Source organism: Rhizomucor pusillus (assembly GCF_041956525.1).
Source record: "Rhizomucor pusillus strain CBS 183.67 unplaced genomic scaffold VTP01scaffold_9, whole genome shotgun sequence".
Taxonomy (NCBI): Eukaryota; Fungi; Mucoromycota; class Mucoromycetes; order Mucorales; family Lichtheimiaceae; genus Rhizomucor; species Rhizomucor pusillus.
Window position 1 is genome coordinate 664,300 of NW_027192151.1, and position 27,952 is coordinate 692,251.

At 44.0% G+C, this 27,952-nt stretch overlaps 10 protein-coding genes across 10 annotated transcripts; 3 read left to right on the plus strand and 7 right to left on the minus strand.

Annotated features, from left to right (window-relative positions):
- Positions 1 to 1,370: 1,370 nt before the first annotated feature.
- On the plus strand, positions 1,371 to 3,094 carry VTP01DRAFT_10766 (uncharacterized protein; the record flags this gene model as incomplete). The annotated part of the gene is made up of 9 exons (XM_069379164.1): positions 1,371 to 1,517; positions 1,571 to 1,711; positions 1,770 to 1,880; positions 1,935 to 2,124; positions 2,184 to 2,245; positions 2,297 to 2,352; positions 2,411 to 2,636; positions 2,698 to 2,806; positions 2,871 to 3,094. The coding sequence occupies 9 exons, from the start codon at positions 1,371 to 1,373 to the stop codon at positions 3,092 to 3,094; spliced, it is 1,266 nt and encodes a 421-aa protein (XP_069239166.1).
- A 106-nt stretch (positions 3,095 to 3,200) lies between these two features.
- VTP01DRAFT_10767 (uncharacterized protein) lies at positions 3,201 to 4,871 on the minus strand (the record flags this gene model as incomplete). Its single annotated transcript, XM_069379165.1, has 7 exons — positions 3,201 to 3,446; positions 3,510 to 3,597; positions 3,651 to 3,751; positions 3,806 to 3,991; positions 4,062 to 4,394; positions 4,449 to 4,559; positions 4,614 to 4,871. 7 exons carry the CDS (start codon positions 4,869 to 4,871, stop codon positions 3,201 to 3,203), a joined length of 1,323 nt encoding a protein of 440 aa, XP_069239167.1.
- Positions 4,872 to 5,217: 346 nt separating this feature from the next.
- Positions 5,218 to 7,380, minus strand: VTP01DRAFT_10768 (uncharacterized protein; the record flags this gene model as incomplete). Its single annotated transcript, XM_069379166.1, has 5 exons — positions 5,218 to 5,895; positions 5,952 to 6,206; positions 6,277 to 6,440; positions 6,536 to 6,576; positions 6,788 to 7,380. 5 exons carry the CDS (start codon positions 7,378 to 7,380, stop codon positions 5,218 to 5,220), a joined length of 1,731 nt encoding a protein of 576 aa, XP_069239168.1.
- A 1,019-nt stretch (positions 7,381 to 8,399) lies between these two features.
- VTP01DRAFT_10769 (uncharacterized protein) lies at positions 8,400 to 9,698 on the plus strand (the record flags this gene model as incomplete). Its single annotated transcript, XM_069379167.1, has 6 exons — positions 8,400 to 8,523; positions 8,580 to 8,665; positions 8,726 to 8,786; positions 8,841 to 8,908; positions 8,969 to 9,418; positions 9,480 to 9,698. The coding sequence occupies 6 exons, from the start codon at positions 8,400 to 8,402 to the stop codon at positions 9,696 to 9,698; spliced, it is 1,008 nt and encodes a 335-aa protein (XP_069239169.1).
- A 522-nt stretch (positions 9,699 to 10,220) lies between these two features.
- Positions 10,221 to 11,984, minus strand: VTP01DRAFT_10770 (uncharacterized protein; the record flags this gene model as incomplete). The annotated part of the gene is made up of 7 exons (XM_069379169.1): positions 10,221 to 10,366; positions 10,426 to 11,175; positions 11,239 to 11,402; positions 11,471 to 11,561; positions 11,634 to 11,699; positions 11,763 to 11,828; positions 11,879 to 11,984. The coding sequence occupies 7 exons, from the start codon at positions 11,982 to 11,984 to the stop codon at positions 10,221 to 10,223; spliced, it is 1,389 nt and encodes a 462-aa protein (XP_069239170.1).
- A 560-nt stretch (positions 11,985 to 12,544) lies between these two features.
- VTP01DRAFT_10771 (uncharacterized protein) lies at positions 12,545 to 15,622 on the minus strand (the record flags this gene model as incomplete). Its single annotated transcript, XM_069379170.1, has 3 exons — positions 12,545 to 15,324; positions 15,406 to 15,474; positions 15,541 to 15,622. 3 exons carry the CDS (start codon positions 15,620 to 15,622, stop codon positions 12,545 to 12,547), a joined length of 2,931 nt encoding a protein of 976 aa, XP_069239171.1.
- Positions 15,623 to 17,423: 1,801 nt separating this feature from the next.
- On the minus strand, positions 17,424 to 18,703 carry VTP01DRAFT_10772 (uncharacterized protein; the record flags this gene model as incomplete). Its single annotated transcript, XM_069379171.1, has 3 exons — positions 17,424 to 17,745; positions 17,810 to 18,138; positions 18,206 to 18,703. The coding sequence occupies 3 exons, from the start codon at positions 18,701 to 18,703 to the stop codon at positions 17,424 to 17,426; spliced, it is 1,149 nt and encodes a 382-aa protein (XP_069239172.1).
- Positions 18,704 to 19,373: 670 nt separating this feature from the next.
- On the minus strand, positions 19,374 to 21,794 carry VTP01DRAFT_10773 (uncharacterized protein; the record flags this gene model as incomplete). Its single annotated transcript, XM_069379172.1, has 8 exons — positions 19,374 to 19,902; positions 19,972 to 20,390; positions 20,454 to 20,535; positions 20,612 to 20,652; positions 20,737 to 21,033; positions 21,099 to 21,351; positions 21,429 to 21,615; positions 21,665 to 21,794. The coding sequence occupies 8 exons, from the start codon at positions 21,792 to 21,794 to the stop codon at positions 19,374 to 19,376; spliced, it is 1,938 nt and encodes a 645-aa protein (XP_069239173.1).
- Positions 21,795 to 22,085: 291 nt separating this feature from the next.
- Positions 22,086 to 24,694, plus strand: VTP01DRAFT_10774 (uncharacterized protein; the record flags this gene model as incomplete). Its single annotated transcript, XM_069379173.1, has 15 exons — positions 22,086 to 22,109; positions 22,171 to 22,248; positions 22,308 to 22,427; positions 22,488 to 22,746; positions 22,800 to 22,911; positions 22,971 to 23,095; positions 23,147 to 23,214; positions 23,276 to 23,411; positions 23,474 to 23,688; positions 23,740 to 23,902; positions 23,963 to 24,069; positions 24,128 to 24,246; positions 24,314 to 24,392; positions 24,448 to 24,512; positions 24,574 to 24,694. 15 exons carry the CDS (start codon positions 22,086 to 22,088, stop codon positions 24,692 to 24,694), a joined length of 1,791 nt encoding a protein of 596 aa, XP_069239174.1.
- A 299-nt stretch (positions 24,695 to 24,993) lies between these two features.
- On the minus strand, positions 24,994 to 27,425 carry VTP01DRAFT_10775 (uncharacterized protein; the record flags this gene model as incomplete). Its single annotated transcript, XM_069379174.1, has 6 exons — positions 24,994 to 25,203; positions 25,259 to 25,544; positions 25,623 to 26,692; positions 26,761 to 26,995; positions 27,061 to 27,189; positions 27,250 to 27,425. 6 exons carry the CDS (start codon positions 27,423 to 27,425, stop codon positions 24,994 to 24,996), a joined length of 2,106 nt encoding a protein of 701 aa, XP_069239175.1.
- Positions 27,426 to 27,952: the final 527 nt, after the last annotated feature.

A 27,952-nucleotide genomic window follows, 5' to 3' on the forward strand; every position in this document is an offset into this window, starting at 1 on the left:
ATTGGGCGTCCTTTAAATACCCCGAAGCTCCCACCAGTGATAAAACATGTCTCCGGAAGAATTGGGTTGATTTGCTTGGACAACGGATCATGTCGTCATTTGACGCGATCTAGGAATATCAAACCAGGCGATCAGATGCTCGTAATAGTGGTGGACAAGACTGAGACACTAGAAACAAGCTGAGATGGATATGTCAAAAATTGATTGATAATGTGCTATGCATAAAGAAGCTAAAACTGCACGCCGAATTTGTAGCGTATCCGACAATTCATGTGATGACAATGTATTATTATAATTTATTGTCCCTCTATTATTACTATTATAGTGTAAAATCCATCTTTTCATTGTCAAAATCTCGGCAGTATGGACGGGTCTACATAAAATTGCAACATTTATCTTATCGCTGATAAGACCTGGTGCTATGAAAATACATACACAAGAGATGCAATAATACGCAAGGGCTCATACAAATCGAAGCATATCAGATACATAACAATGTGCTATTTACAAAAGGCTGCAACACTGCTTTAGGACATCGTTACTGAGGCATTCAGATATTTTGTTGTCATCAGCTCTCAAAATTTTCCTCCATTGTTTTCGCGGAGAACGGAAGCAGTGTGACAAATCCTGACTGAGTCACGGAGCCCAGACGCTTTGAACAGGAGTAAAGATATGTACATAATGCAATAACCCAAAATAATCCGCGGTTGCTTACATGCACTCAGCTTGAGTGAAGGAAACACAGGCCGCTGTATTAGACTCACTAAATTGAAGCAGCAATCTTTAAATACATGCAAGCTTCTGAAAATTCGGCCGGATAGAATCCCGTAAAAATAGCTCTAGAACTTGAACGCGTGCCATTGATGGTGCTCCTCCTGAACAACCCGCGGAGGATGTTTCCATGCTCGTATCGAAGCTTCAAGAGCTATATGAATTTGAGGAGCTGACAAAAATGGATGCATCAACTTCTCAAGAATTCGCCAGTCACGCACTTGCAAAAATGGGTTGTATCGGCATTGATCCACTCTGTACGCAAAGTTAGATATGAAATGTTTATTAAATGTACCAAACACTTTTAATCTTTTCTTGTCCAAGAGGAAGAGAATCGAGAAAAAGATACATAGCATAAAGGCCCAAGGAACTCGAGAAGCATCCTGCCCGCGATCAAAGGAATTTACCATATCAATCAGGCAGCATCGTACTAACATACGTTTCACTGTGCATTATCAAGAGCTTTGCTGTAAACATTATATAACGAGTTTCGACTGTGCAAAACTGGCGTTCATAGTAATATTAGGTCGGTCCATCCTTTATTTTCATGCCAGGCGATAGAATTTTCATCCTTCCCCGCTCCTCGGCCAATACGCTCCATGTTACTCTTACGGGCAAGATCTATTGCTGCAAGGAACACACAACATATCGGTCGTCTTCGCAGCTTTGCAAGCACCAGATCTCTTCGGAATGAAGTCAAGGAGTCTTTCAATCCACTTGCAAAACATTTACGTGATTCAATCAAGGTTTGATCGCGATCTATGCGACTGTCATTTCTCTATGCTTACACTACGTGTAGCTTACGGGCCCTATGACGACAGCCCACTACATGAGACAGGTCCTCACGAATCCCCTGAGCGGCTTTTATATGCACAATGATGTGTTCGGTACACAGGGCGACTTTATAACATCACCTGAAATCAGCCAAATGTTTGGAGAAGTAAATGATCCGTATTATTTGCAAGCAAAGCACATCGAACTAACGGATGATTGCATAGCTGGCAGGTATATGGTATTTGACAGAATGGATGCGGTTAGGGAAACCATCCAAGACACAATTTATCGAGCTCGGCCCTGGTCGTGGAACTCTGATGAGTGATATGTTGCGGGTACGAACTTAAAGATAAATGGGTTCGAAGTGTAAAAATAATAGCGGATTACAGGCACTCTCTCGCTTCCCACATTTCTATGAAACAATCCAAGGTGTACACCTTGTGGAGGCCAGTCCAGCTCTGCGACGGATACAAAAATCTGTCCTATCCGGCGAAGATTCAGGCGAGGCCCAAACGGAATACGTACAGCGCCAGGACGGTATTCCAGTATACTGGCATGACGGCATAGAACTAGTCCCAGGTATGCATGTCAATATAAAGAGATTGGAACAGGCCGATGCATTAATTCCATAAATTCAGGTGGATATTCATTTATCATGGCACACGAATTTTTTGATGCCTTGCCTATCCACAGTTTCCAAGTAAGCGCATATCAGCTTAATGAAGTGTAACCTTGCTTATGTTTATTCTAGAAAACAGAAGATGGATGGAGAGAGCTGTTGATTGATATTGATGAAGAGGAAAAATAGTAAGGACGATGAATAAAGTCTGTCCCCTGGTCATCCTAACTCACGAGCGAACGATAGTGAATATAATTTCCGTCTTGTGTGCTCTCCTACACCGACTGTAGCAAGTAAAGCATATATGCAAGACAACGAGCAATTTGCGTCAAAGGCAGTTGGTGAACGTGTCGAGATTTCTCCTGACAGCTGGACAGTAGCAGGACAACTAGCAGAAATCGTAGATACCCATGGGGGCTCTGGACTAATAATAGACTATGGACAAGATTATGCTCAAGGGGATACCTTAAGGGTCAGCAGCGAGCATATTAGCAGGAATATAATGCTGACTGGACTGATCGATTTGTTGCTAGGCTATCCGTAAACATCAAATAGTGCATCCAATGAGTGACCCTGGTAGCGCAGATTTGAGTGCTGATGTCGATTTCTCTGCTCTCAAAGAGGCGATGAAGCGATACGCAGGTCTGTAGTCTGATTACTGTCATGTGGATACAACGCAGGTTTAACTTACCATGTCCATTGCTAGATGTGGTATCTCACGGGCCTGTGACACAATCTCAATTTCTACAGTCCCTTGGTATCCGCGCCCGATTGGAAGCTCTCTTGAAACATGCTAAAACGACCGAGACTCGAATGAATATCTTAAAGGGCTGCGAAAGGTTGATCAATCCCGAAATGATGGGTCGGATATACAAGGTTCTTGCGTTCACCAAGGAGAAGAACGCAGGTGCTCCGCCCGTTGGTTTTTGATCCATTTAACAAAATTTAGATTATCTCGTAGATAGATTACAGTCAAAAGTTCATATGATGATGGGATCAACATCGTTGGTCTCCACAACCAGACAAAGATGTGGTATCATGATAATTTGATACATTCTGCTTTGAAGGAATCTCCAACCCAGCGAGCAATTTTCCCCATTAACTGCACTTTCTTTTCAGCTCCTGACTCTTGACGCAAGTCATAGAGCGTGCACAGATTAAATAATGCAGTCTCGCAAGTGCCCGCAGATGTGGGATTGTTTTCTATCATTTCTGCTAATTTCTCGACGGCTGCATCAACCTGGCCGAGATACGTCAAACATACCGCTAGATCATTTGCAGCCTGTATTTGTCGATGAGCATGACTTTATACTTTATCGAGCATACATACATGATTATCACTTACTACCAGGTTCTCCTTATTGTTGGCAAGTACTTGCTCAAAGATTTGTCTGGCTTGATTCCATTCACCTCTGGCCATGAAGACAAATCCTCTGCACGTACTCTTATTAGAAGATGCAACTAATACGATATTTTTATGGCCTACCTGTGCATTTGGACGGCCTCTTCGAAGGAAGCGATTGAAGTACCTTTACTATCCTTTTCAATCCTCTGGAAGAGTTCTTCAGCACCCTGGACATTACCAAGCTAGGAATATATAATGAGCCCGCTGCAACAACCAGCCAACCTGACTTTTATCACCTGTAGGTAGAGCCTTCCCAGGATGGAAAGGATATCCAAATCGTTTCCTGCAACTTTGCGTGATACCATTTGAAGTGTAGTAGCTGCCGCTGTGTAATCATTCATATGCATTTGCTGTGTTGCCAATATGATATAAACCTGAGTCTCCCTCTGCTTCCATAGCTGAGATTCTGTCTTCTTGTACATCTACGTGTAAGTAGCATGAGTCAACTTGTTAGCAAAAGCTTACATATCCACTGCGAAGTGACCATTTTACCTTTTTACAATGTACGGCGAGGAGCGTCAGTCGTTCCAATGATATAAGAGGATATTTGAGGTAGAATGGTAGACGTGCTGAGAGTACCAACAGCTCAAAAGGAACTATGCTTCCTGTCTTGCCCGAGATGCCATGATACTCAAACGTCAATTCTGGTCTGTATAGATTTCCCAATTTCTCCAGTTCGGCCGAGGCTAGTTGGTATAGACCTAGCTGCATGAGCGCTAGCAGTCGCAAATACCAGAGTCTCAATATAGATTCGAGCTGTGATGCCGAAGATTGTGTAATCTGATGTCTTGCATATCGTGCCACGGATCTCCACATATTGCTCATCTAGGTTTTTTTAATATAATAGCTGTAGAGTCTCATAGATAGTAAAGCGCTTACAATCAAGTTCGGGAGCGCGTCGGGTTTATCTGTATTCTCATTCCAACCTTCTCGCTGCGGTCGATGCTCAGGTGGGATGTAGCGTTCCATAAGCTCCGAGAACACATCATTCTGATCATTGATGTTATTATCGCATGGAGGTATACTAATCGTTTAGACACTCACGACAGGGATATCGTAGAAAATGGTATTGCTGGTCAATTGGTGGCCAATCAACACTGCACTGTTGTTGCTGTTGTTATCCTTTTTCCGAGTGGCCTTGTTTTCGTCGGGCGAAAGCGTGAGCGATCGGACGGACTGCGACGATGGCGAGCCTATGCTGTCTGAAAGATTACGCTCCATCGGTTGACTGCAAGGCGCGCTTGCAACCTCCTCATTTCCTATTGTTGGTGAGTTGATGTCGGATATGCCGAGGGGCTCCATTCTACTGTTTGTTGCTAGAACGTAGGAGAGCTGACTTTACGCAAAGCGGAAGGTATCCTTATGGCCTCGTGTGACAGACTGGCTGTCAGAGTTCAGAGATTGACAATGGATAAATAATACCATTCTATTAGAACTATAATTGAATGTATACATTCGTTACACTGTTCTCCTTTCGTATAAACAGATAGAGCATCGCTTATTCCGTACCGCTTTGCAGTTTATGCAAACAGATGGACAACATATCCATTTGAAACCACTTTCAACAGAAGCAATAAATCGGTGAAAATTTTATTCTGTTTATCAAAAGCTTAAAAGAAAAATGCGATAGCGTAAATTTGTTGCTAGCTTAATAGGGACGGTAGTTATGTTGGCTTCTACTGCTTTGAGATGCATGGATGGCACCGCCGCCCGAACCACTGCTTCCTGAGCGACCAGAGTCATAGTCATTATCCCGGTCCCGATCTCGGTCTCTAGAGTCTCTGCGGTGGCGTCGATCATCATATCTTGAAGATTCATGTCTGGATGACTCGTGTCTAGAGGATCCATGTCTTGATGACTCGTGTCGAGAGGATTCTCGATGCCTAGAAGAACCGTGGCGCGAATATTCCTTTCGTGAAGACCGTTCGTATTCATAGTCCCTATCGTGACGGTCGCGGCCTGAACTACGCTCATCGCTTCGAGATTCTCCTCCATATTTTTGATCGCGGTCATAGTCCTGTCCGTCTTCGCCAGAGTTGTCACCTCCTTGTGCATTGCTGCTGCCACCATACTCCTGTCCACCACTGCCGCGGCCATAGAATGGATTCATATCGAATGCTCCAAAATTTCCATACATACTATTGAACATGCTAGTGCCAAAACCACCGTAGCCACGTCCGGCGCCGCTTGCTGAAGGCATACCATAAGGGTTTGGAACTGGATAACGAGCATTGGGCATATAGCCTCGTCCCATGCCGCCAGCCATCTGGTTCATTGCCGCTTGCCGCATCTGTCGAGATTTTGGCATGGCTTTTTTAACCTCGATCTAATTAATTTGTATCAATAGCAAGCTATTTAATGGCTATATATTCATTCACCTACCGGCTTCCCTTTGATTTCAAGATTTGGATGCCGAAGGGCCTCCTCTACACCATCACTGTTTTCAAAAGTAATAAATCCAAAACCTCGCGGGCGTCCAGACTCTCTGTCAGTCATGAGTGTTGCGTCGATAACTTTTCCGAATTGCATAAAATAATCTCGAAACTCCTCCTCATTCACTTCTTGAGATATGCCGCCAACAAAGATTTTCTCCGTCTTGTCTTGTTCTTCTCGAGGAATGGCGCGTTTGGGATCAATCTGTTGGAAGCAATATTAAACGATCTAATTCAAAAAAGAAAGCAGAATATTATGCCTTATCCTAACGTACACGCTTGCCGTCCAAATGATGTTCTTGACTGACAATGGTGTCAATGACACTTGCATCTGCCATAGTCAAAAAGGCGAATCCTCGCGATCTGCCGGTGGTCGGATCGCGCATAACGACGCAGTCAGTTACTTCTCCAAACTTTGAGAAATACTCCCGTAACGATTCTAAAGCGCATAAATATCAGTCGCTCCTTCCTTTCCAAGTGCAGGGCTCGTTTTGATCAAACAAATTATTAGCCACAACTTGCTGCCAAGCTTACCATCAGTTGTTTCCCAATTGAGACCTCCAATAAACATTTTTCTATAGCCATATACAAGGGAATTTTGATATAAAGTAGAGAAAGTAATCAATTAACTCTTTGTTCTCTCTAACGCAATCAAATACCTAGACACGCTAAAGCTGAATTGCCTATCTGCCTTTTTTCTAAGGTGCTATCGATAGCTAATTGCTAACAACGTGTGCAGGCATGCGACTGCGCGTCTCACAGTGCAATGGGCACAAGGATACTTACCCTTCATCCTGGTTAGCAGCACTAGCTACTGACACGGGTCCACTTCTCTTAGCTCCACTCATATCTCCATCATTAGAATATTGCTGCTGTTGCTGTTGTTGCTGCTGTTGTTGCTGCTGCTGCTGTTGCATCATGGCTGCTTGCCTCATCATCATTTGCTGATACTGGATCGGGTTTCCCATTTGTTGCATTGCTCTTTGATATGCTGCAAGCTGGTATGGATTTGCTTGGAACTGTGCCCAGGCTGCCATCATGGCCTGAGCTTGTTGCGGCGAAAACGCGGCAGCCTGTTGGAAAGAGTGTTGTTGCGGTTGCTGCTGCTGTTGAGTCTGCTGTTGAAACATTGCTTGTTGTTGCTGATTAATACCGCTTGCAGAGTATTCGGCATTAGCGTTCGTCGATTCTGGTGCACTTGCAATATTGGAAGGCTGGCTCGAATCCCCACGGTCGTTCTGATCACTGTTGCTTACTGCGTAGCTTTGATCAACGTTTTCTTCTTGAAAATTGTCCTTGTATATGTCTACATTTTCAATTGAATCCGCTTCTGCACGCTGGTATACATTGTAAAGTTCATCGTCTAAATCGTCTGCCATTGTCTGAAAGAAAGCTTGCTGAAAAATTGGTGCGCAATGGTTGGCGACTCAGCAGTTCAGCGAATTTTGGCTTTCAGAAAGCACAGTCTTGAATTGTTCCCTCCTCCCTATCCGGATAGTAGAATATAAGTGCACGTTCCAAAATACATGCATTTTTAACAGCTGGAGAAATTGTGCAAGCGTTTCATGCATTGAATTAGCGTTCTAAAGGCCATGCTTGCCACAAATAGTCATCGCACTATATGATTTATTCAAAAGTCGAGTAGCGGGGCGCTGTAATTGGCATACGGAAACTCACGTAGATTGAACGGGATATTTGACGCAGAAAATATCCTAATACTAAATACTAGGAAACTGAAAAGGAAAGGAGCTATATAATATGGCAACAATCTTGACAATATTTCCTACCACACGCCTTCGCGAATCCTAGACAGTACGAAGGTTACTCCCGTTTTTCGGTTTGATCACGTCCAGCTGTTTTGATCCACCGTACATAATGAAAAAATGAATCGATCTATAATATTTTTGGATCTATGGAGTTTGGTATCATGTTTCATAACGTACTGCTTTCCATGACCCATTTGTTCCCACAACATCTTAAAGCATACGAAGCAGGAAGTAACTATTGATGACTGCACGCGTAATGGATTATTATGTTTGTTATGTAAACTTCAATTAATATCCGGTAGTTGCTTGCCGTAAGCTAGGTAACGCCCCCTTTGACTTTCAGAGTTCTCGCTGGTTGCGTGCAGCTCCGGTTCCATTTAGGAGCCCTGAACCCTGGCTTCTTCTCCGGCTTTAGCTTTTGGTAACCGTTGCTTAGAGACACATAGATTGATCGGCAGCATGAATATAAGCGAATTCATTCACACGAAGCCGACGTTTTCTCAAACTTTTAAGGATAAGCATGACCAGTGAGGAGAAGCATGATTGATGCAGCGTAGAGATTTTTTTCCTTGTGTCACTTGTGATCTCAGACGATTCGCCTTTTTTCTTTCTGCACTTTCACGTTCTTCCTCATGTCCTCATTCTTACTAGATATTACAGGCCTAAAGTCTGCAATTGAGGAAGAGCTGCCAAAAGGCCAGCCCAAACTTGGCTGGGAAAATGTCGCCGTGGCATCCGGATTCATTCTGGTAAATGGTAAATCTTTCAATAGCCCGTAGTCCTTTGCAAAGCACTCACACATATCGGAACAGGCATCATTTCCATTATCCTGGGGTTGCAACTTGAAAAGTCATTGATTATCGCTGCAGTGCGCTGTTTAGTACAGCTTACGATCATGGTACATCGTGGTGAATCTGGATTTACGCATATTGCCTGCATTTGCTGATCATATCTATAGGGCTATATTTTAGAAGATGTCTTTAAAGCACGCCATCCTGCCATTATCATGCTTATGACATGTAAGTAAATAGGATATACTGTCGCTATCATTTACCTAATTACATTCTGCACAGGCGTTTTGATCCTTTTGGGTACCTATGAAACTGTATACAACAAGTCTAAACAAACCTACCCTGGCATGGTAAAACCTCGTCACGATGTCAGCCTTGAAGTCTCAATTAATCTGCTAACCAAATTCTAGTTCATGTCCGTGCTATTGTCAACCGCTGCATCAACCTTAATCATCGGCATCATCGGCACTCGCTTTGCAATGGAACAGATTCCCTTTTGGATACCGGAGACATTTATTCCAACCATGGGCATGCTACTTGGTAACATGATGAGTGGCATAGCTGTAGCGTTGACCAGTTGTCTTTCAAGTGTTGGCGCTCGGAAAGATAACATTGAAACCTACTTGGCATTCGGTGCAAGCCGATGGGAAGCTGGCAAAAACATTGCTGTTGAAGCTGTTCGTTTAGCAATGCTACCGACAATTAACCAAATGTCGGTTATTGGCCTTATTTCCATTCCCGGCATGATGACAGGTCAGATCCTAGGAGGTGCACCTGTCATGAACGCGGTGCGATATCAGCAGATTATCATGTTCCTTATTTCTGCAAGCACTGCACTTGGTGTTCTAAGTGTTGTGGTGGTAAGTACATGCATTGCATCTGAACGTAGCCAAATCCAAATATTCAATTTTTGTTATCTAGGCATGCATCCAAGTCATGATTGACAGCAAGCATCGTCTGCGGCCTGAGAGAATTTCAAAGGGCAAGCCTAGTGTTTTGCGTGATCTCAGAGACCTGATCGTTTCGATCGTGAAAATGTTTGCATATCTCGTCTGTTGCTGCGGCCGATTCCGGAAAAGCGCTAAAGGGGACGAAGATGAAGACGACGAACATGAGCAAAGACGCCCCTTGCTTAATTAGATAATACTGTTATTTGGTTTCTTTTTTATTTTTGTACTCATTTCTCGTTCATTTAAGCAAAAGCTCCTAAATCCAACCCCCCGCCTCTGTCCTTTTTCTCTGACACTTTTCTCCGTTCATGCTTTTACGTCTTTCAAAGACCCAGATAAACTACTTGTCCTGAAATTACAATAATCCAACCTGTGAATTTGCGAAGGAAGGCCACAATCCTGATTGAAAGATAGATTAATGGCAGCTAACATTGCAGTTTGCAGCTGGAAGCGTCTGTAAAAAGATGTCCATAGAGTACCGATGATTGCGAAGAAAATAGGTCCAGATAATGATATAAAGATATTGAATTATTCGGTAATTTTGATTAATGCTTTCGGCGAATCTTTCGTGTTTTCATAGTCACTTCAAAGATTTGCAAGTTTGGCTATTTTCAACTGTATTGAACTGATATATGATGATATGCTGACAACGATTTATACAATATGGTGGTATTACTGCTTTTACACTGCTGATCAAAAATGAATACAGGCTCTAATCCATATTACTGAATAGGCCTTTCCTATCCTCCTCTTCGTCTTGGGAATTCTTTTTGCGATTGAGGCCAAGCCGGTACGAGCTTATAGGATCAATAGCGTTTTGTGCTCGTCTATTTGACCCAGGTGACGGCAGCACCTCATCTACATTGGAAAAAGCGTTATGGGCAGGAAAGCGCATCTCTTGTAGCTAATGTCTTTACCTTTTTCCGAATTCATTTCAACATGTTCGACAATAGCATCATCCTTGAATGCTGCACGTTCTTCTTCATCCAGAGCTCTGGATGGTCGAGATAAAGACAGACTACGCTTCGTAGTGCTTGAATATCGACCGATTCCAGTGAATGGTTTAGGAAAGAGATCAGCAGCACCAGGACTATGCAGGGCGTACCCTTCCTCATCTTCCAGCAAAGTCTTTTCGTTTTCAAACATTTGGAGAATAGTTCGTTTCCGACGAAGACCACCTTCGCTGCCGTTGCTACCGTCTTCGACTTGAGGCTGGCTCTTTGAATTATGCAAAAGGGCAACGCCGGAACAAATTACCAAGAATCCAAAGACGCAAGTGACAATATCAACAGGTGATGCATCAAAGCCTCGATACAAAACGATGGAACTGATGATCGTAAGCGTGGTGAAAATGACATAATATGTTGGAGTGACGAGTGCTGTGTTGAACAAGTTGAGTGCTTTGTTGAGATAAACAATTTCCACAACCAGCGTAACGACAGTGAGTGCGAGTACAAGGTAAATAAACCAATTTGTGAACTGGTTGCTTATGGTAATCGAGTGTACAATGGCTGAGCCCAAGCCTTGAGTGAAAACGACCGACAATGATCCGATCCAGGAACACACGCCAATGTACACTAACATGTTTCTTTTACCCCACCGAGGACCACAATAGAAGACCAAAAATAGCGAGATGGCAACCGCAATTCCAGCGTACACAAGGAAACCTGGAAGATAATTACAGGTTAACAGGTTTCACGGCGGGAGCTCAGCGTTCAGAATCAACTCACCAACAGAAAGCATTAGATATTTGAAATACTCTATCGATGTATCTGAAGCACCTTCTTCCGGTGCATGAAGCACAATAATGATGGCGCCAAAGATGCATTGAAGGCATCCGAGTTTGCCTTGGAATGTGAGTCTTTCCTTGAGAAAAATAGAAGATAGCACGGCCCTGAAAGAGAAATGCACGCGTAAGGTACCGAGAAATCTTGTTCAACTCTGTGCAGTGTATCAACTCACGCCACTACCACACTCAGTGCACCCAAGGGAGTAACGAGGATGGCTGGTGTAAACGAGTACGCGATAAAATTGCATAGTTCACCCACTATCACTGTTGATGGCGATCAGAATGTATAATTACATCTTGTGGTTTTCTTATTTGATAAAACGCTTAAATTCTTACTGAGTGTCATGCCAGTCCACCACATGAACGATTTCAAGTATCCGTATCCTTCGCCTGCTACGCTGCCTGCATATTCGAACCGTATTATTTCGCGACGTTCTTTCAGGTTGCACAAATCCGTTTGCATACCAGGACGGTCCATGGACTCTAACAGCCCTTTCTTTTTGAAAACAAAACTGCTGCCGATAAACAGACCTGGTTCGTTGAGTAAAAAGCTATAAAGTATCAGGCACTTCTTGACATACCGCTTCCGACCGCAAGACTGACACCGATCGCCTTGTACAGCGACGCATGAGGATCTGTCGACGAAGTGCCAAAAGGATTTGCAGTGCTGTTAGAAGCGTCGCTCATTTCAGGTCATACAAAGGAAAGTGTGAAAGAGGAAGGTACCAAGAGACCCGGAACGGCCGGTTTGAAAGGGCCCTTTTTTTGGTGGATCAGACTGATCGGGAAATGCTATTTTTAGGCAGCATGATGAATGTTTATAGTAATTTTTGTAATGTTCCCCGATATCAAGTGATTGTAAGTTATCGATGGTGATGCAAATCGGTGTACGTCTTGCAAAGTTAGATATGTTCCTCCTACAAATAAACGAAATGTGAATTTTGAGCATGGTAGACTATTACGTGGCGAGGCAACGCTCTATCACTCGTAAGTTGTAGTTCCATCTGGTTTCCTGTTGAATGTTTCTTTTCCAAAGCAACATCAATGTTCTTGATCGTTCTCTAAGGGCCGCCATTTAATTTGCTCTTTAGCCATCGATAGTGCTGAAACAGCATACTCACAATAGAATTCTGTGCTTTGAGTAAAATGATACAAGAGATTGACCAAATAGGTTTAATATAGAGAAAAATTAAGATTCAGAAAAATATATATGTAGAGAAGCAAAGAGCGACAAAAGTAATATGTTCTTAAAAGTAATCGTACCGTCTACCGTCTGCTGATTGCCCGTTATTTCCTTGACTTTCGCTGGGCGTAAGCTGAGGAGTGTAAGACTGGTGAGCGAGTTGTCTCTGATCAAGTGCTTGGTTTTCTGGAGGTATGACGACGCCAGACTCGCGCATCAATGTGTGATCTTGAGTTGTACCTCCATAGTCTCGGTATCGTTCTTCAGAATCTGCAGCTGGCGGTAATGGCGAAGTGCTTGCAGCAACAGACGAGTCACCGAGTACCTGGGCCAAAAAGTTGTACTTTGACAAGCGGGCAAAGTTAGATCCGCGGTTTCCACTGACAGCTGTTGAGGTTGCCTCGGCCGTTTCCGCGTCTATCATATCACGGTACTGCTGTTCGCGCTGGTATCTGGCAGCACGTCGACGTTGTCTGTTTTGGCGTCGTCGGAGCCATATCAAACAACCGATCAGCAGTAGTGCACCCGTGATGGAGCCAATGACAGCTCCTGCTATCTGACCGCCGGACATGTTGCTAGCTCCATTGTTTGCGGGTGGATCGCTGCAGTGGTTGGAGCTATCGCAGTAGGCTGATGCACACTGGAAGTCTTCGTAGCAGAAATCGCCGTTGCTAAGCAGTTGTACACATTGTTTTGTTGCAGCGTTGCAAAAGTAATTCGAGGGGCAGCGGCCGTCAGGAAGAGCATGGCTATCCTGGCTACATTCACTTTGACCCAAAACCAGCGAAGGAGTGGCCGTAGATGATGTAATAGAGAAGGAACGGGTAGTCGTAGTGGTACTTTCGTCCGTAGTCGTGGGCTCCGTAGGGGTCGTTGTCAGTTCTTGAGCAGCCATGGAATCTGCCATTGACGTCGTTGTAGTAGTATAGGCTGCATCCGAAGTACTCGAAGCTGACTCTGTCGGAGGAGGAGTGGTCGTGGTCGATGCAAAAGATAAAGATTCTGTACTTTGGGAGATGGGCAGGGTCGTCGTTGTCAAGGCTGATTCAGTTTCGGCAGATATTTCTGCTGACGATGAAGACGATACAGGTGTATAAGTCATAGAGTCGGTTGAAGCAGATGTTACGGGCGTTGTCGTGGGCTTTGTTGTTTTCGTCGTAGGCTGAGATGTCTCCTTGGTTGTGTAAGACGACTCCGTTTCCGTGGAAACAGTTGATGAAGCTGTTTCGATGGTAGACGACGCAACTGTGCTTGTCGAATCAATCGTTGCAGTGGTTTCAAAGTTGGATGAAGCAGCTGTTCCTGTAGAAGCGACTGTCGCAGTCGTTTCAAAGCTGGATGACGATTCTGGATCCACCGTGCTCGCCGCAATAGTCGTCTCGAACGAAGACGAAGCCGCGGTTGTGACCATCGCAGAGGTCCAATATGAATAGCTTACTTCCTCGGTCGTTGTAGTTGCTATTGTGGCCACTGCAGCGGTGGTGGTAGACTCCTCAGGTGTTGACGTCGTTTCTATGGTATACGAATCAGTAGCAGATGGACGGGCATCGGTAGTTGTGGGCTCGGCGGTCATTGTCGTAGCAGTCTGCTCGATAACGGTGCTCGACTCATAATACGAAAAGTAGTACGAGAATGAATAAGATGTAGTAGTCTCTTCTGTGTAGTAAGAAGTTGTAGAGTACTCCACATCTTGGCTTGTTGTCGTCGGCTCTACCGTTGGCGTAGGACCGTAACTTTCGGTAGTTGTATGTTCGGTACCGTCGGATTCATGCGGGTTACCATGACCAGGTTTGTCATTGTCGTCGTTTCCCTTGCCGTAACCATGGTTGTCGCCATCCTCTTGACCGTTTCCGTGACCATTCTTGCTGTCTTGGTTGCCTTCTTCGCTGTTGCCATGGTCATTGCCGTTATCTTGATCGTTTCCGTGGTCATGGCCATCGTTTTGATTATTCTCATGACCACTACCATTGTCTTGGCCTTCCTTTTCGCCATAGCCTTGGTTTCCATGATTATCTTCGCCATTTCCCTTGCTATTTTTAGGGCTATCCTCGTTGTCGTTGCCATGACCGTTATCATGAGGATTCTCGTTACCACCGTTGTAGTTATTGCCATTGTCCTGGTCGGTTGCATGGCCATTATCCTGACTATTTCCGTTGCTATTCTCATGCTTTTCACCATTATCTGGATTGTTTCCATTGCCATTTCCGGGAGCATCATTTGAACTGGATCCATCGTTGCCATCCTCTGCGGATGAACCATCGCCTGAGGTTTTATCGTCGGCCTGGTGGCCATTGCCATTATTGTTTTCATGGGACGGAGGTGCATCATTCTGGCCATTGCCTTTAGAGGATTCGCCAGCATCCTGAATGTTGCCCTTGTCGTTACCATCTGACGAGTCAGCACCGTTTTGATAATCATTGCCGTCTTGTGAATTTCCAGCGGCCGCGTCGTGGCTGTTGCTACCTTGACCCTTGCCAAAAGCTTCGCCGTGATAATCAGCAGAGTCGTGGTCACTGCCGTTTTGCTGATCGTAGCCTTTACCGGTGTCCGCTGCAGCGTTTTCATTGTCCCCGTTGCCGGAATTTTGCTGATTGTTATCGTGGGACGCCGATTCGCCTTGCCCGTCTTTGTTATCTATGTCGTTGGCGTACCCTTCGCCGCTAGAAGACCCTTTATCCGTGTTTTCAGATGCGCCGGGACCATCATCAGAAGGCAGAATATCCTGCACCTTGTTAGGGTTGCCATGGTCCTGGGCACCGTTGCCTTGATCGTGAGACGAACCAGCGTTCTCTACGGCTGGTGCTTGTTCTGCTCCAGAATCAGGAGATGCACCAGCTAGACCACCTAAAAAATAAACACAAAGACCTATATAAGCTAATGTCTCTGCAGAATTCTCATTTTTTAGGGTACCACCGCCTCCGTTACCAGGCGCGCCTGCACCGCCTGGAGGGTCGCGTTTTATCAAATTCAAGGCAGATCCAGAATGATTCTCTTCTTTTACTGCTCACAATTGTAAGAACCTTCAATCTATGTAGTCGTTACAGGATAACCCCTTCGTACCTGCGTCGACAACGTTGAAGATCATGGAAACAATGAAAAATATGAACAGGTATCTTAGCAAACGTCGGCGTCGATGCTGCATCAAAGTGTTAAAGAAAGAGGGATGAGAAAAGGATTGGAGTTGGGACGAGCGCCGAGATTTGCGCAAGTAAAAGAATGCGAGCGATGGAAGACGTGTAGTTGGTTAGGGAGAAAAAGGAAGGAACTAGAGAAAAACAAGATGAGAGAGCTGAAACTCGTGCACAGCCCGCGTCCCGGAAAGAAAAATTAGAGCGCAGATATTAACTAGACGGTACCAGCTAATTCAACATATTCCTTTCGAGGCTCAGGAAGCAGGCGGTCAAACCTAATCAGGTTACTGCTGGATCCACAGAGCTTATTGTGTGTTTCAAGCTGTTCATTTATCCTGCACGTCAGACATGATTTTTACGCTCACACATTTTACTGCTTTTCAATTGTCGCATCCATTGGAGAGATTTACACCTTCATTTCTTCATTGAGGCTGTAACTAGTACAGATTACATGCTATTTACTCCTTTCTTGATATATTAAATGGCTTGTATCCTTGCCGAAATGAAAGATGCTCTGCCTCGGAGTTTGTGGATCGTGTAACCAGATCGTCAGCAGAGAAAATGAATTTGAGCAACAAGAAATCTTTGTCACCTTCAGGGTCGCCTGTAACGATGATTTGTCTTCAGGCATTGTCTATGTACACAATAAAGCGTCTCTAATTATAGAACTATATAGCGTCAGCCGTTTGTATGCAATAAATAGAGCTACAATGAATAGAGATATTTTTATATTCCCTGTCCCGGCTTTGCTGGAGAGTGTGTGTTTGTGACACGTGAAACGTAATTTGGATCGCCTGCTTCGCGTGGCTGACTTCCTTTAAAGGACCAGCTCAAGAAAAAACTTTTCTGAATTCTGTGCCTTCCAATTGTTTTAGCTCATCACGGCAAAGTGTAGTAACCGTTTGAAGCGCGCAGGATGCGATTCTACAATGGAGTCACAATGTTGCCCTAATGCTAAGTCAAGCGTGCATTGATAATGGGGCGCCCTTAAGGGTACCCCTACGTAAAGGGGGGAATTGGAAAGAGCTTCTGCTACCACGCGACTTCATTGTTCTTCCTTTTTTTGTTTCCCTTTTCATTACATACAAGCATGCAGATTCGCAGTTGGTGTCCAGGGAACAAATGTTACAGGGTTCTCTGCGAAGTCAAAGCGGTTGCCTAGCCGACATGGTCTTGATAAACCATAGTTTTGCAACTGCTTCGCTTCTGCCAAAAAGTTCCAAGCCGCTCGTTTTACTTGTCTCTTCACTGTGCTACACCACCCAAAACCGATGTTATGCTTCTCCATCCTCTTATCATAACGTGTAAGGCCATGTATATAGTAACAATTGACGGGTTCGTGATCGCAACTGCGTATCTACTGCGATGGACAGAGCTAATAAATGTATCGCAATGGATGCCAGACGCGTAATGAGTTTGGGATTACGAAACTCGGCGTCTGCTGGCGGTGAGAAGCTAGCAATATGCTTTATGGAAACAGGTTTTAGATCCAGGATAATATCTAGATACACCTAGTAGATGTAATCAACGGGGATCATATTCAATATACGACGTATAGTATGCAGCATTTGTCTTTTATTCACAGTAAACAAGTGCAATCCTAGCTCCCGAAAAATATTATAGACGATATAAAATGTATGGTATTAGAAGAGTTGGGGAGAAAGTTGTTTCAAAAGACTTTGGCTTGGGCATCAAGGAGGATGCACCGGTGTACAATCTAAAAGTACATATCTACATTTTTTCTTTTTCTCAATAAATAACGCAAAGATATAGGCATGATAACTAATGATAAAAATATATGATATGATAGATTTATGCTTTGATTTCTTGCTTCTTTTCACCAGATGCCAGATCTGGATGGGAGACATCAACTTCTTCCATGTCACGGGATTCCTTGACGTCGGTTCCGACAATGACACCTTCGTTTTGGTCGATGAATCTCTTTGCGTTTTCCAAAGCGGCGTCACCATCTTCATCGACTTCACCACGCTCAGCCTTCTGGATAGCACGCTTGCGTTCCTTGAAGAACATGTACACTAGAGCGGCTGCGACGATGAGCCAGTAACCACAGTAACTGACGATGCTACCGATAGTTGCAGTGTTGTTCCAACCCAAAATGGCGTTGAAGATTTGCCTGTCAAGATTTTTGTGAGCGAAAGTGTGGCTGGATAGTATTCAAAAAATGTAGTAATACTCACCAGCCACCATTAGTGTCTACGTTCAGTTCGGGATCACCCCAGGAGACGTGCCAGACGGCTGTGGTAACCTTGTATGCGATCACGTCACCGCCTTCTTCGGCAGCTTCACCACCAATGACTTGGTTCCAAGCATACTGCTCAAAGTATCCAACAGCCTTGGACATAAGACCGGCTGCGACGAGGTACAAGATGACAGTGGAGAAAATGAAGAAGAAGCGAAGCTTGAGCATGGAACCACCACGGTAAATGATGAAACCGACAAGACATCCACAGATGAAACCCATAATAGCAGCAATAGGAATAGATTTAGCTTGGACGTTCAAGGAGACCTATGTAGAAAAGATTCTCAGGTAAGAACACAACAAAAATGTTTCCGCTAAAAGGTTTGCGACTTACACCACCGATGAAAACGACAGCTTCAAGACCTTCACGAAGGACAGTGATGAAAGGCAAGAGGAAGAAGGAGTATCGTTGCATGCGAACCTTCCAAGTTCTTTTATCGCGTTGCAAGGCATCGGTTTCCATAGCCTTGGCGAGCTTGATCTTCCATTTTTCTTGCATACGTTCAGTCTTGAGCATAGCGAGACCCATTGCGGTGATCATAATTACGGCAATCAAGGAGAAGACACCTTCCCAAATGTCTTCTGAGTTTCCCCAAATATCGTTGAGAACTGTGTACCATACAGCAATGAAAGCTGCACCAATGCAGAGACAAATAAATAACCCAAGCGCGCTTCCTATCCAGACTTGATTGCGTAGTCGTTTGTAGATCGGTGTGCTTGTATCAAAGATTTTGCGCAGGAAAGATAGCAGCACGGAAACGATAATGGCTGCTTCCGTAGTTTCACGGAACACAATAAAGAAAATCGGAACATCAAAGAGATCCTGCGACATGATGCTCGTCCTGGGTGGGAAGAAGGAAGAAGACGAAGGGAAAGAGAAAAAAGAGGAAGAGCAATGTCATGTTCTTTTCTCGGGTGAGAAAATATATTTTTTCGACAATGGCAAGATACAAGGCGCGGGGATCTGCTGATTATCAGATGAGCCCTTCTTGTACAAAGCTTTGCAGACACATTTTGGTATGAGCGTTCGGTGGATCAGCATATCTGATGGGTGGCGGAAGTCGCTCCGTTCCTTTGCGGAGATCATTGCGCGAAAAAATTATCCAAAGACAGAAGTAATCAGATATGCGACAGAGCACAGAAAAAATTCACTCCTTTTGGCAATATACGAAACAATGGCACAGTACTAGATCAACGCCACCAGCATCGACTAGACATACATATATATACCTTGTCATTTTATACTTCTCTTTTACTCAAGAATCTTCAATAAAAAAATAGCAAGGAAACAGAGACGCGGCCTTGGAAAGTCAGCTACTTCTGTCGTTCCATTGACGGTTCCACCGAGCTCAAAGTTCCGATATATACCTTGTTTTCAACAGCTACCCTTTCGATCAACTTTACATATCAGGCTTATCCGATTTTTGCAAATCCGAGAATTCGTCAGGTGGTAAGGTTTTTAGCTTTATAGGCAGTTTACATTTGTAACATTGCTAATCTTTTCACCGAGCAGACGCGGAGGATGCCGCGCTCGATTTGCGAGGGGCGGTATACACACCAGAATCCATGCGCCAAACTTTGATCCCACCGTGCTCGTCAGAAGACACCATGATTTGCCCAGTGATAAACGTGGAAGGAGCTGATCCATGTCGTTGTAATTCTTCTTCGCTGCGCTGACCTGCCGGCGACCGCGGCTTCGGTGTATGATTAAAGATGATATCTCGTCCAGTTTCCGCAATAACTGATCGTGTTCGAGTTGGAGCAAAAACAGCACAGGTGACAGCGTCGCGGTGTGCCTCAAAATGCCGCTCGTGATGATGCTTATCCAAGTTTTTCTCAGAACGCCGTTCTTTGTGCCGCCACCACTTGTGCTTATTCTTTTTTTCCGTCTCATTTTCTGTAGGATTTGGGAACGCTGAAGATCTGACTAGTTGATCTTGCAAATGGCTAGAGCCTGCTTGATTGCTCTTCGTATTCCACACATGAACGTAACTCTTGTCAGATCCACATATTATAAATAAACCATCGTCGCTAAGCAATCATTAAGAGTGAGATATTCTGGGAAAGTGAATGCGATGTGTTTATTTTTCTTTCGCATACCTGAATGTTGCTTTGATTTGCCTTGAACTGTTCACAGCGCCCTTGTATTTATAGACAAGGCTTTGGTCAGCTACGTTAAAAAGTCGTATGCGCGAATCATTGCTAGTGACTAGAATTTTGTCGTCGTCACTACTTGAAACATCGCTGGGCATCCATTCTATGCTTGTGACTTTCTCGCCCTTTTTCGCCTTGTCACTATGTACTGTCATCTGGCTCTTCAATTCCATATTCTTTGGCTCATAGAAATAAAGGTGACCGTCATACGTGCCAATGCACGCTGTTTTGCCGTTCCCAGTAAAATTGACTGCTGTTACAATACTTCTTTCAGGCAATTGGTTCCAGCTAACTACTGATTTATCAGGAATATTCCACAGACGTACTTTCCCATCAGCCGAGCCCGAGAGGAAGAGTCGATCATCCTTTGTATAAAATTAATCATGAGTCAGATTTGTTAGATATCTTAGAGTTTACGCTTTGCTAACCATTGGATGAAACGCTATACTTGGTATAAAGTCGGTATGCTGGAAGGCACATAAGCATTCTTGCTTGGAAACGTGCCACAGGCTATCGTGATCCAACATACAGAGATTTAGAATTAGCTAGTAATATCAAGCGCGGTTTGCGACTGCGATTACGTTACCGAACAAAAGTATCCATAGAGCTGGACAACAAGAAATGACTCTTTCATCAAACAATATACAAATATTTATCAGTGTTGTCTCTTATGCAAAAGGAAATGTAAAGTAGCCTATAGATTACACCCACCTTTGACCAGCAAAGATCAAGGATGTCGCCAGTGTGCCCGTGGAATTCGCACACAGGTTTACTTTCAAAGACATGTATTGTGTGCTGCTGCTGCTGATTCTCCACTGATGAATCGCTTCCAAGTACTTTCCAGACTCGGACAATATGGTCTTGCCCGCCAGCAGCAAGGAACATGCCATCCTTGCTAAACCTCATGGTCCATATGGCTCCAACGATTTGCGTTGGACGTCCCTGCAGGGTTTGCGCATGGACAATTTTTGTAGGTTCCTTGTGGATATGTCTGGCTTTTGACTTAACCTACGCAGTTGGTGCAAAAATCAGAATTAACCAATTGCTGATGGCTAAGTTCAAAATATTTATACTTTGACGTAACGTGCGCCATGCGGAGGTGGCGGATGGCTATGCATAAATGTCGATGAACTAAAGTGGCTCAGGAGGCTGGAATAACTGGACTCTAAGCTGTGGCGCCGGCTATCCATGTGATCTAGCGAAGTGCTGGATGAGGAAGAAGCAATTGATAGATCGTCCTCCTCGCTGCACTCAAAAGATTGGTCACTTCTAGGCATTTGCCGAGACCGCTGGATTTTCAAGGATGCCAAGAGCCTTACTGAGCTTCTGCCAAGCGGAAATCACACAACGTGTAAGGTTACAGTCACAATGCGAGCAAAAACCACGACGATTTTCTTTCTAACCTATTTCTCTTGATAGTATGATCTGTAAAATGCACCTTCGGTATTCTTATTTGTGTTTGCCTTTGTTCCTGCTGCCGTTGATAAGAAGAACGCCGCTGAGTATGCACTGACACGGGATCCATGGATTGCCGGCTGGTCGAGCCTGCTAGCTCATAATACTTTTCATTCTCTGTCAAACCTCGATTTCCTTTTTTGAGCACCAATAATGTCGCTTATGGTAACATGGGTATTGTTACCAGATTCCATTGAAATCTCTGTTGACGACGGTCTTTTGCGTCTCGTCTCTGTAGAAGATCTGTTGAAACGGGAGCTATGTGGCGATGGTTGCTCTTTGGCATCGTAAGACTCATCGTCAGAGATCGCCATTATGCAAAACCAAAGGTCCTTTTTTGATCCAACCGGACGGAGAGAAAAAGGAAATCCAAATTCAGTAGCGCATGAAAAACAGAAGCGGAGGGCTTTCCTTCTTGTCCCTTCCTGCAGAATGACTGGTGTGTGTCGTCATTATTGCAATGATTTCTCCAATTGGTGCTGACCCTATTCCTTTCAGTGGGCATCAGCCTGGATACTGTACGAGCCTTCCAGAAGAATTTTGAGATTACAAACGATTGGTGCCGATCTGTAAAACCGATTTACACAGTCTTCAGTAATTGGGACATGTTATGTGCCAGTTTTCCAAGAGTGAGTCGCTAGACCCACCGAAACATTGCGATGATTTCTAAACTTGATAACATGTTTGTAGCAAGTTCTGTCGTCAGATAGTGAATGTCAAGTAGATAAGCAAGCAGCTAGAGTAGCTTTCAATATTCTAAAGAACGAGGTATGCGTAAATTAAAAAAGCTAATTTTCCCATTGACGTTACTGACAATGAAATTTAAGGTGCCTGAAAGCGTATTCATGAAACTTTCCGAGGCGCTGAGAGCGTCTGCAACGGCGGCCGTTCGCATGGCCGATCAGTTTACAGCCCGCAAATTAAACGGCATCGTGATATTATATCAGGTACTGACAGCCATCACTCAGGACAGAAAATAAGCAACGGTGCTGAGACAAATTTTCCAGTGTCACGACACTTTCTTGCCCGAATTATGCGAGTTATTTGCAGCATTGGATGTCATATGGCAGGATCTAGCGCTTCAGCAGATCATCGAACAACTGGATACAACAGATATGACATCTCAGCAAACATTCGAGACGTTTTTGGAATCTTTACACAGCCTTATCCATACGAAGCTATCAGCTCGAAATACGGAAGATAAAAAGAATTCGGTGTACCAAGACACCGTTGTAATTAATGCCATCAAGACTATGGCCATACTAAGTAGGATTTTAGATGCAAGATTCTGAAAGGACAAACAGCTCATACTCTTTTAGATAGGATAAATGGGAGATTTAATTACGTGCCATATACCCAGTTCTACAACGCCAAAGTAAATGAGCATGTTGATATAAAGATCGACCTTCCTAATCACAAGGAGCGCAAAGGGTAACATCAAAATGTTCCTTTGAAAATAATATATGGTAATTGACAATTATTTCGCATAGGTTTGCATTTTGTGATTATCCATTCATTCTTAATACAACTGTCAAAGCGGACATCTTGAGAGTGGAAAGCGTTTTCCAGATGCGACATGAACTTCAGGATGCCTTTTTTCGCGCATTGTTTGAAGGTAAAATACACATTCGTTCGTAAGTGAGATTGATACTTAAATGTCCATTAGGAGTGAATAGTCCGTACCTTGTACTTTCTATACGACGTTCGCGTCTCATTGCTGACACGCTTTATCATGTATGATTTTACAAGACACTGAGACAATCGTTGCGTGTATTCACATTATGTAATCATTTAGTTGGAGAGAAGCACGATACACGACCTCAAGAAACAGTTGCGGGTGCAGTTTGTAGGCGAAGATGGTGTGGATGAAGGAGGCGTCCAGAAGGAATTCTTCCATTTGGTTATCCGCGAACTATTCGATCCTAAATATGGTAAGAGAAAATATCAAGTCAATGGTATACTTCTGCAAGTTGCTTATATCATTGTATGCTAGGCATGTTTATGATGAATGAAGAGACCCGTTTGTTCTGGTTCTCACCAGATGTCGCTCAAGAAGGAAGCAATTATGCAGAGTACAAACTTGCAGGATTATTGTTGGGCTTGGCCGTGTACAACGCCGTTGTCCTGGACTTACATATGCCCTTGGCACTTTACAAGAAGCTGATGGGTTACAGTGTCGGTTTTGAAGACTTGCAAGAACTTGATCCAGTAAGTAGTGAAGTTAAGCAGAGCAATGCATCTTCTAATATCACGGTGTAGTCACTTAGTCGAGGGTTGAAACAATTACTGAATTTTGACGGCGATGTTGCATCTGAATTTGAGAGAACATTTCAAGTAGATATTAGACTTTACGATAAGGTCGTCTCTATAGATTTGGTTCGAGATGGCTCAAAGATATATCTAAATAACGATAATCGAAAAGGTTAGTGCATTGTAGACAATATACCGTATTTTCAGCGATGCTGATCCTTCCCTTGCCTAGAATTTGTGGAATTATATGCAAACTTCATATTAAACAAGTCTGTCGAGAAGCAGTTCAATGCATTTGCAGAAGGTTTCCAGCTGCTATGTCAAGACAGTGCAATCAACGTGAGTATAGAATCCAGCTGTTCATTACTGAACGTACCTGATATACATTTTGTAATAGATGTTTCGACCGGAAGAGTTGCAGCAACTACTTTGTGGTAGTTCTGACTTGGACTTTTATGCGCTGGAAAAGGCAACAGTTTATGACGGTGGATGGACAAGAGACTCACCTGTTATCAAGTACGGAAACAGATGATAGCAGAGTAATATTTAATTTTGCATCTAACATGACTTATGTTACTTAAAGGTACTTTTGGGAAATAGTCCATGAATTTTCGTACGAGGAAAAAAAGAAGTTGTTATTCTTTGCAACAGGCTCAGACAGGGTAGGAGAGGTATACATGAATCGTTTCTATGTACATAATCTAAAGAAGTGTATAGGCACCGATTGGAGGTTTAGGACGACTTCAGTTTGTGATTGCAAAGAATGGCGCTGATTCAGAACGGTTGGTTTGGTAACCTCGCACACATTTATGGATAGATCGATTGACGTTTGATATCACATAGCTTGCCGACGTCGCACACATGCTACAATGTCCTGTTATTGAGCGAATACAATTCAAAAGAAAAGCTCCGGGAGAGACTGTTGACCAGCATCAGCAACGCTGAAGGATTTGGCATGATCTAAACAAGTACATTGCTCTTATGTCGCATATACCCGATCTTTTGTATACAAAGCAATTTCGTTGCACTCATTATTATAATTAAATGCATCTATTTTTGTATTTGTGTTTAAAATCGTATTACAGTCTTGTCAGTACCCTCATGTCAAGATTATGGATCTTAACATTTTTCATTTATTATATCAACTGAGGAGATCAGCTTTTGGAAAAGGAGCGCATAGGGCCATATTTGCAAAGCAATCGAATAAGGACATATCTTAACATCAAAAATGGAATCTAGACACAATGTGTCAAGGGGCATCTTTTAGTTGGGAGCAACGCGTTCTGTCAATGGCTTGATGTACTGATCGTGATAAGGAGGTTTGCCGATGCTGTTTGCTCCCTGAAGAACGGTTTCGAAATAGGCGGGGTAAATGTTGCCATCATACTTGCCGATAGGTGCCTTGAGGATGAAATCAGGGAAAGAAAAGGCATCCGTGAGACCGATCACCTGGTTACGAAGACCTTTGCAAGTCTGAGAGCAATTTAAGAAATCAGAATCATAAGAGCAGATCTCTATAGTAGCGTACCTCGAGATACAAGGCTTCCACATCCTTGATTTGCTGTGGTGTTAGGAAGCCTTCCCTAAATCCGTGAGAGCTGCACTTCTGCAGAGTATACAGGCCCCAGAGAGCGGTGAGACGTTTCATGATGGCATGAACACCCTTATCAAGACCTGCAGGAGCATCACGACCACCATATTTGCTAACAGCGTCCGAGTACAAGAACACAGCACAGTGCAATTCTGCTACCTTGACTGAATCAAGCAATACGTCATTGTGAGATTTGCCAGCCTTGGTAACCGCTTCGTGGATGCTATTGAGCTAGTATAGACGTAGGTTATATATACTGAACGATTTCCACGGCAAATCAGATAATTTTCAACTTACTCGCTTGACAAGAATGGCGTTGAGTGCTTCTTCAATCAAGCTCAAGTCTTGCAAGCACAAGAAAACATCTTTGACGGGCCAGACAGGAAATGCGAGATACTCTTTGGCGCGAAGCATGTAGATAGCAGAGCTCTTAAACTTGAGCTCGGGGAAGTCATCGTTTTCAAGCTTTTGGGCCAGGCGGAAGAGCAAAATGCGAGCAGTCTGCTGCAGCAGCACAACATTGTCGCCAGCGCCAGTCGTCATGACACCCCAATCACCAATTATGCGGCCGATAGCATTGTAAGCAGAGTATGCATGTCCACCGCAAGCGCGGCGGCATGTCTCGAGAAGCTCGGAGCCATACCAACCAGCCAAACCTTTAAGGCAGGCAGAGATGGCGTGCATATCGCCCATATGATTCAAATAGGTCATAGGATCCATTTCGCCACCGCCTGTCAGAACTTGCATTTGCTGTTCAATGGTGCTTGCTGCGGATTTGACCATGTACATGAACGCAATGCCGGGTATCAGGTCTGCATAGTGAGACTGATAGTCCATAATTTGCTGATTCTTGTGTCCCTGTCGGCGTGTGACACCATATCGAGTAGCAATGGTGAGAGCCTGACCGACCATAAAAGTGGTTGACTCGATGAGGGACAAGCGCTCAGGGATAAGGGTAGCATACATCACGGCAGGATTAGGTGCAGGTTTGTAGTTGCCTTGTCTATCGAGCGATGCCCATCGCTGAAGCATGTGCGAGCGAGGAATACGCTTGTTGTGGAACTGGATCCAGCCATTGTCTACGCCATCGTGTCCAACCTTTTGACCAATATCTCCAATCTTGATGTTAGGCGCCAGATCACCCGTACCCTTCTCACGGATCTGGACCACAAACCAGTTGTGACCGACCCGCTTGCCATTGATGATAGTCTGGCAAATAACAACAGCGTGTGTAGAAGTCTGGGCTGATCCGCCAATCCACCACTTTGTTGAAGTAATGTTCGGCGAGTTGATAATGAATTCGTCCGTGGCAGGATCAAACGTCGCAGTCGTCTCAATGTCACGCAATGCCGAGCTATGACCCAATTCTGTCTGATTGAGAGAAAGAGAGATAGTTTAGATAATTGTCGATCGATAGATGATATCTTTGTTTTGCTCACCATAGCAAAGCAACCATAAATTCGATAGTTATCAATATCATCGATCCATTGTGCACTTTGTTCCTTGGTACCCAACATCGTGACAACAGAGCGGAACAGTGACTCGTGGACAAAGATACGCATGGCAAAACTAGGAGAATACACACTGACTGCTTTGGCGACCTCGTATGCGAACTCTCTGTCGGCACCTTGTGCTCGCATCAATTCAAGCGTACGGTAAATTTGACGCATGGAGCTGGTAAGATAAACTGTTATTTCTCTTGACAAGACAATTAAAAGAATATATCATTGTTTGCTTACAATTCGCGCCACTCGGCATTGGAGAACTCTAGAATGTTGCGTGGTGGCTGTACGATCAAGTCGGGATCGTTCTTAATAAGTTTGTATGCACGTTGCTGCAGAGACAGGTTGGAGTCAACGTTAAGGTACCTTCCCATTTATGTAATTTGACTTGCCTGGAGTTCGTACTTTCTATCACTCCCAGCGTACAAACGGGCCAGTTTCTCAATGTCAAACTCTGCTGCTGCACGTTCGTTCGCCATATCCTTTGGGGCCTGCAGGGACATGGCGGAAGGTGTCCAGTTCAGCTGAGATTTGATTTGCTCCAGGCGAGCCAGCGCGGTTTTGGCATCGGGAGCAGTAGAGTCTTTCAGAGAAATGGTCATCAGGCTAAGAGAATGGATAAAACGCTAACAAGGAGAAGATGGAGTTGGAGAAAGAAGAAGAAAAAATTCTTGGGGAAACGGTTTTAGGTTGGTTCATTTACCCCACATACGATCGAAGCGCGTCCCCCTTTGTGCCTACTGCTGCCATTCACACGCATGAATTTTTTCTTTGCTTTCTGGGGTCGCCATGTGAAAAAGATGAAATCCGTATGTCCGGAAAGGGCCTCTGCAGGTACTCGCGAGTTTGAATTGTGGTACCTATATTTGCGTTTTCCTTTCCTGCTTGTTCAATTCTTTATCGTTTTCAACCATTTCATGAATTGTGTGTGCGTTAGCAAAACAGTGCAGCCGCACGGACAATGATCAACAAACGTCAAACAATCGTAATGAAGCTCATTTCGTGCTCATTGAAACACACTCTCCGGCAGACTGCTCTTATTGCCAGACTATGAGTTGGACCGAAAAGAAAGCTTTTCAATAACAAGTTATGTCAAATATTCGTACACATGCAATGTAGAAGAGCGGGG